Source organism: Solanum tuberosum, unplaced genomic scaffold (assembly GCF_000226075.1).
Source record: "Solanum tuberosum cultivar DM 1-3 516 R44 unplaced genomic scaffold, SolTub_3.0 scf00122, whole genome shotgun sequence".
Classification (NCBI taxonomy): Eukaryota; Viridiplantae; Streptophyta; class Magnoliopsida; order Solanales; family Solanaceae; genus Solanum; species Solanum tuberosum.
Window position 1 is genome coordinate 342519 of NW_006239050.1, and position 7116 is coordinate 349634.

Consider the following 7116-nt stretch of genomic DNA (forward strand, 5'->3'; position numbering starts at 1 on the left):
AAAACAAAAACACACCAAAATTGATAGACTCGGTAAATTCAAGGGTTACTTGTCAAAAGTAGAAGTGCAATAACAAATTCTAACACTTCCGAGATTCTTAGTTTAAATCACGTCTCATCTTGTGCCGTACAGTGAATTATACTAACTTGAACAACAGGATTACAATGAAAACTACACCATACAAATGGGAGACGCCTTAAGTCCCTATTACTGCTAGATCCAAACGCAAAATACAGCATACAGTTGGGAGATGGACCAATTAGACGAAAGCTAAAGAAGCCAGATTACGAGGCATGTAATTTGAATTTCTGACCCTCGAGAAGATTGAGAATCAGAATTAGTCCTCTTTTTTAAAACATTACAACAATCAGTACTCTAGCGATCCTAGAGATGGCATTCCAGAAATAAGATCTTGATCATCAGCACTAGTGCTACTCATCCTTTCAACCGCTCCATGGTTCAGGGATTCAGCCTCTTCCTTTCCCAGCTTCTGCACATCTTCGGGTGAAAGGATTTTTATATACCAGACATTATTGACGAACGCCCTGAAGATATCATGCCAGGGAAACAAAGAGAAAATTATAATGTGATAATAGGACAAAAGAAAAGCCACTTCCAAAAAGATTGAACACTATCTCCAGGCTGAAAAAAATATAAATCATGTGAAGATAAGATAACAAACTTGAGAGTTAGCTAAATAAGAAAAAGCAACCCTATAAATCAAAAGTTGAGACATAAAAGAAAAAGTTTTAAAAGCACATGTTCTCCTTTTGTCGTACTGGAAATTAAAGAAAACAGTTACATATTAAGTCTTCCCAATTGGGTACTTACTCCCATGGGTCGTCTCCAAGGAGAAGGATATCATTCTCCCTGTCAACAAATACAAGCTGCCAGCCTGATCTTTGAGGGTCTTTAAGGAACCCTTCAATACCGAACATCTGCCCCAATTCCCGTCGCAGTTCATGATAGCTGTGAAACTGAGTGATATCCAGTGACCTCCCAACACACCCTGATTTGTAAACCTGCATAGACAAAAAAAAAAGAATGCTCACATGATTGCCATATGCAAGAAATGCCAATGAAATGTTTGACCTCCACAACAGAACTAGCACCTTGACAAATGTATGGGTTGCATTTGGTGGATCAATTTGTCCTGCATTGTGCAACAACTCAGAAGAGTCTTGCACATAACCATATAAAGAATTCTGATATCCAGAAGCCCCAAGTGGCATTAAGGACATATCAGCACATGTAGTAGTAACATTAGACACTGTGGTCGGAAGGAGATGCCCTGAAGAATCAACATTAGCAACAAAAATCCCTTGATTCTGGAAACCCAAGCTACAATTTTCCCTAGGATTAATGGAAGTATCTTTCCCATATGTTGGGAGTGGTGATGAGTTGGAGCATGTAGTTAGTTGTGACTCTGTAAATTTTGACATCCAGGACTGTTGGGGCGGCTGCTCTATGATCACAGACTGACCAGTTCTATTGATATTCAATGAATTACTACTTCCTTCAGAACACAAAGAACCTAGCATATCTTGCACGCCTGGAGGAGCAACAGATGCCAAAAACTTTGAGTTCAAATCTGCAAAATCTGCTTTCAAAATTGGAGAGGAAACATTTGATGGTTGCCTCTGCTGGAGCTGGTCGTGTGGAATTTGGAATGCTTCTTGGTAAGAGTGTTGGTGAGCCTGTTCCTCTGACTGATTATTGGATTGTTGCTCTGATTGCCTTTGAAGGTTCTCTGACAGCATTTGGGTTCGAGCAGGCAGCATATGCTGATGAACTGCTTGCTGCATTATTTGCTGCTGCTGCAGAATGGAATTATCAGTACTTGCATGTTGGAGATAATGGACAGGCTGCTGAAACTGCATTAATTGCTGTTTCATCAAATCTCCACTCCCAAAACTTTGCAAGCCAGTAGCCAGAATAGCTTGATAATGTTGATTAATATCATTTGGGATAATTGTTGAATCGACTCTCTGTTGCATCCATGGAAGCATGCCAAAAGACTGAAGATTCATCGAATGAGGTCCTAACTCACCAGTATTCCCTCTTAGCCATGCCATTCGATTAATAGCTTCATTGTTACTATCTGCAAAAGCAAAGGAGAAAAATTAGTACTATAGCTTCTGGAACGAGAATTGGTTGCTATCTGAACAATGATACTGCAATAAACTCATAATTGTTCCTTCTATCATGCTTATTTGGGAGGGGAAGACAGGATGTAAAACTCTTGGAGGCTAGAAGAGACATTAAAGGGTTTTTTGGTTCAAAAGCAGGTTATCCTGGGATTATAACTACAATCATCTTCCCACCTTTCATCTGGGATAGCTAAATAATCCCAAGATTGTGAAATAAAATTTATCCTGGTTTTAGGTAGTCCCCTCATCCAACACAAACACAGGTTTAGTCCCAAATTTAATACCGAGATAACCCTTTTAAGCCCTCCAAACAAACAGACCCTAAAAGTCTAAAACTACATAGGCCATTCCCTTTTATTTTTCTTTCTTTCTTGATAAGTTACAGTGCAGACTTCACAATTTTACCAAAATAAAGGAAGATAGGATTTACAGCTTCAATTCTCTAACCACATGACCATTCAGTGTGCCATACCTTGATAAGATGAGGTTCCTGGATACAAAGGCCGCTTTAGTCTAAAAGGGAAAAGAGATGGATACATCGGAAAAGTAGTCAAAGGCTCAATCTCCCATAATGAGACCCTTGATTGCCTCTCTCCTGCAGTTGACTCATCCCAACCAACCTATAATTTCATGAAATTTGTTGTTTAAATATTAAGTGTTAGCAATCGCATTCAACTCAATCACATGAGCGGGATTCAACCCACCCGATGTGTGGGTTCAACTTGAACTGACCCACCCCAGAACCCCAAACGAAGTAAAAGGAAAAAAGAGTAAATCCTTCAAACATTGAGACATGAATGGGAAAACCATGTTATAACTGATATACTTACAAAAGAATAAGAATAGCAAATCGCTAAAGGTAAAATAAAAATAGACCATTTACCTTGACGGACCGCCAGTGAGAGTTTGCCCAGCGAACTGAATCTAAGTCACCAATCCCAGTAATTGTGCCCATGTATCTGAAAAATGACAGAACCACCTATAAGAAAAAAGAGTTATCTGTTGTAATGACAGGTCACTTATGTTAGCTGGTGTTTTATGTGTAAGGATTCGGGTGAAGATGTTGACCATCTTTTTTGTCATTGCTGATTTGTTTTGAGGTTATGATGGGATATCCTTACTTGGTTTGGAGAGCAATGGGTGATGCCAAGTACTGTGAAAGAGCTGATGTTTAGTTGGAATTGCGGCAGACGGAGAAGAAGGCACAAGGCTTGGAATATTACTTCATTAGCACTTATGTGGGTACTATGGAGAGAAAAACATGCGAGCTTTTGAAGGGTGGAGATGAATAATGTACCGTTGATCTGCGGATTAATGTTGATTGATTCCTAAGTTGGAACCTTAGGCGCCGAGTAGCCTCTAATCCCTTATTTTCCATTTGGTGCACCCATGAGATCCCTGTAGGAATAGAAGATTGGGTGACTATTGTAGAAAACCATTTCTTCTTGTAGGTTTTCTACTTATTGGTATACCTCTTGTATACTGGCTTTTGTTTCTACCCACATATCTATAAAATCTTATTGGTTTATCAAATAGAGAGAGAGAGAGTTATCTAACAAACATTCAGGCTAAAAATTTCAATGATACCCACAAAGGTAGGGCACAAATTTACTAGCGAATGAAAATTTTAATTTAATTGGTTAAAGAGTTGGTTTATTTACTAGAACCAACAACCAACTTCATTAATTGAAACCCTAATGCAAGAATGCAACTATATTTTTGCCAGTACTAGACAAGAATGATATGCAACTCTATGGGCCAAAGGAAAGCCATAGGGGTAATAATCCTGCACCATCATCCCAATTCACCATTCTACATAAGTAAACATAATTCTCCAACTACAATTCATGATGAAACAAAACATAGGAGAAGATGCATATTTGAGAGCCTTTTTCTGCAGTCAAGTTTAAAACAGGTGCCAAATACATCATAAGAAACTACAAGCCTACTTATACAGCACTTCAGGCGGAATAGATCAGGAAATTTGACATCAAGAAAATAAAAGGAAATTGTTCACTTAAGATCAAACTACTTCCTTCCATACCTTCTAACACTTGATTCTTCAGTTTCAAATAGCATCCGAAAACGCATTCCAACAGACACGCACGTGTGATATACAGCTTTGATGTATTTTGAAAGTGGTATAACAAACTCAGATGGGCAAGCCCTAATGCAATAAACATGTGAGTAGAAAAAAGCATAAATGGTAATAGTTATGAATGAAAACTCAAGGGAGGAGTACTGTTAAGTACTACCTCGGGTTAAAAAAGACAGTGAAACAGCTATTAGTAGCAGCAGCATGAGCAGCAGCAGCAAGTAATCCGATGTGCATGCTATCACTAGATAGAACTGATGAAGGCATCGCAGTCTGGGGTCTAATTGCACGCCGAATTCCCAGAAGGAGCTGATTTTTCTCATTCCTGCAGAACCAACTATCTCAAGAAAAAGCCTGGAGGAAACTGTCATGCTGGATAAAATACTATGTGAAAAATGTACAGTAGTGTCACCAGAGGAAGCTAAACAGTACCAAATGAAAAGAACAGAATCTCCAGCAACAAGCCTTTTGGCACTAACAAACACACTCCAGCCAGTAGTAAGAAGATGCCGCTTAGGCTGTCCTGCATGCAAAAGGAGAAAACATAAACAGATGATAGCATACTTGGTACATATTTATCAGTTACACACACATTACACCTTCCTTCCACATCCAACCAGGATGCATTCTTTTATCCAACAATTTATCAAAACAAATTTTAGAAAGTATAAAAGGTTACAATTTAAGTTAATGTGATTAGGATGATAAAACAATCAATGCAAGCATTATATCAAATTGCTTGCGAAAGTCCATAGAATTTGACATGTATCATTTACATGTACCAAGAATTTAACCAATTAAATCTTGAGTAGAAATGAACATAAACTTATATTTTTAACTGTAATTCTCTTTCTAGATAAAGTTTATTCAGAACTGTAGTATTCTTTTGCCACCAATATAGCATGGGAGTTGGACTCCTTAACCTTATTGCAACACTGAAATGTGTAACTAAAGATTTAGGGAGAGAGAGAGTAAGCTAAAATACTTATCCTGATTCAATACTCCATCCACCATCACCCTAGGCCATCCATCCACCTTCTATTTTTTTTAGTGCAATTTCATGCTATTTTTTCGTTTTTTTCGCCTCCCTAACTTTCTTACAACACTGAAATGTGTATACGGGATTTAGGGATACAAGGAGTATTGAGTAATTAATAGACTTATCCTGCTTCTGTACTCCATCCACCACCACCCTAGGCTATCCATCCACTTTTTTATATTTTAGAGCAATTTCATACTATTTTAGTTTTTGTTGCTTTATTTACTTTTTTAATAGGCAGTTTTGCTAAGTTAAAACTAACATGTAAAAAGCACAAGTCCAACTTCAGTGCCATTTTTAACCAAAAATCGGATACAAGTTTAAAACCTATCCACAATACCCTAGAAAAACATCCTTCATCCCATTTTATACAAATGATATTTGGATGAAAAGAAATTTAAGATGTTAATATGACTTATGTATTTTGTGAGTACTAGTGGACAAAACATATTTGATTGAAGGAACACCGCATCAAAGTTTAAAATGTGAAGTTACATGAATTTAAAATTTACAGGAGTTGTGAAAGTACAATAAATTAATGTCATCAACGAATGATGTTAAACATTTGGACACATCCTAAAATAAAGAGAGAATCATTAGCAGGATGGAGAGAGTGTTGTCCCATTCCTTATCCTCATTCACACCACTAACAAAACAACTATAGTGTTGCTCTAATCCCATCCCTAAATGATCATAGAAAGTCTAGGTAACCCATACTTCAATTTTTAGGAATCTTGATACAAAAAAAAATTGGCAAGTACTAACCGGATTATGGATAGACAATTAGACATACAATTTAGTGCCACAGGAGAACCTTGGTAGTAGGATCAACTTATGTATGCATCAAAATTAAAAAGAATGTTGGGGATTAAAGAGAACACGACAAATTTGATAATATGCATGGAAGCTTATGTCAAGAGCAACTAAGCTAGGAAATGGATGCCTATTAGAGATCAATCCTTTGAGTTTGAGACTTGTGTTGCATGGAATAAATAGACAAGCGTATATGAGTCAGTGGTGAATCTAAAGGTAAAAAATAGGGCATCGGAACCCGTGGTCTCTTCGTAAAACTAGATATTGTATGTACATATTTTCTAAAATTTGTATATTTTTATATTCTGGCACCCATACTATAAGAAATCTATCTAGTCCACATGGTTAAATGTTGAGCTTTTGACGTTGAGGATTAAGAATCAATTCTCACTTAATACATTTTTCTTGGTGCATCCATGTTCGGATCAATTCCCACTTAATACATTTTTCTGGGTGCACCCATGTTTAAAAAATCCTAGATTCGCCTCTGATATGAGTATGAATGAAAAAAGTCAACAGAAAAATTTTAGCCCAACGACTCTGATCTGATTTGTGAGCTTGAATCACCTGTGGTTATCTGTCCATTGCCTCCCAACTGTGCACTCAATCACAATTAGTTGGGGTTGACAGCATAAATTATGTCCACCCGTTATGCTCTTCTCAAGTTCATTTTACTCCACAGTTACGTAATTTGTTTTTCCGTTCAAAAAAATTAGGGGTTCTCCGAATCTCATAATTTATCTCTAAACCAATAGACAAGCTTCTAATATGAATAAAAAGAGTCTTTAACAATTGCACCTAATGAAAGTATAGCAACAACTTAGCCTTCAACTAGTTGGTATCATCTAAGGCTGGCATGCGGACAGGTTTTTTTCCGGGACCGGTACGAAACCGGTCATAAGGGTACCGGGACAGATCCCAAGGCTTTACCCGGTTCTGGTTTGGTTTAGCGGTAATAATCTTTTATATTTGATAACGGCTAGTAGCCGTTTTTTAAGTAAGTGAATGTTGGGGGGGGG

At 37.5% G+C, this 7116-nt stretch overlaps 1 protein-coding gene across 2 annotated transcripts in view; it reads right to left on the minus strand.

The window, feature by feature from the left end:
• Positions 1–7116, minus strand: part of LOC102597963 (auxin response factor 8-like) — a 10465-nt gene continuing 3349 nt past the window's right edge. For both annotated transcript variants that reach the window (XM_006350388.2, XM_006350387.2), the window contains exons 7-14: positions 4678–4768; positions 4406–4570; positions 4195–4317; positions 3034–3109; positions 2623–2770; positions 1113–2101; positions 832–1022; positions 1–545 (exon numbers count right to left, since the gene is read on the minus strand). In XM_006350388.2, the coding sequence (XP_006350450.1) occupies positions 368–545; positions 832–1022; positions 1113–2101; positions 2623–2770; positions 3034–3109; positions 4195–4317; positions 4406–4570; positions 4678–4768 (1961 nt within the window). In that variant the 3' untranslated portion in view covers positions 1–367. The remainder of the gene's footprint in view (positions 546–831; positions 1023–1112; positions 2102–2622; positions 2771–3033; positions 3110–4194; positions 4318–4405; positions 4571–4677; positions 4769–7116) is intronic.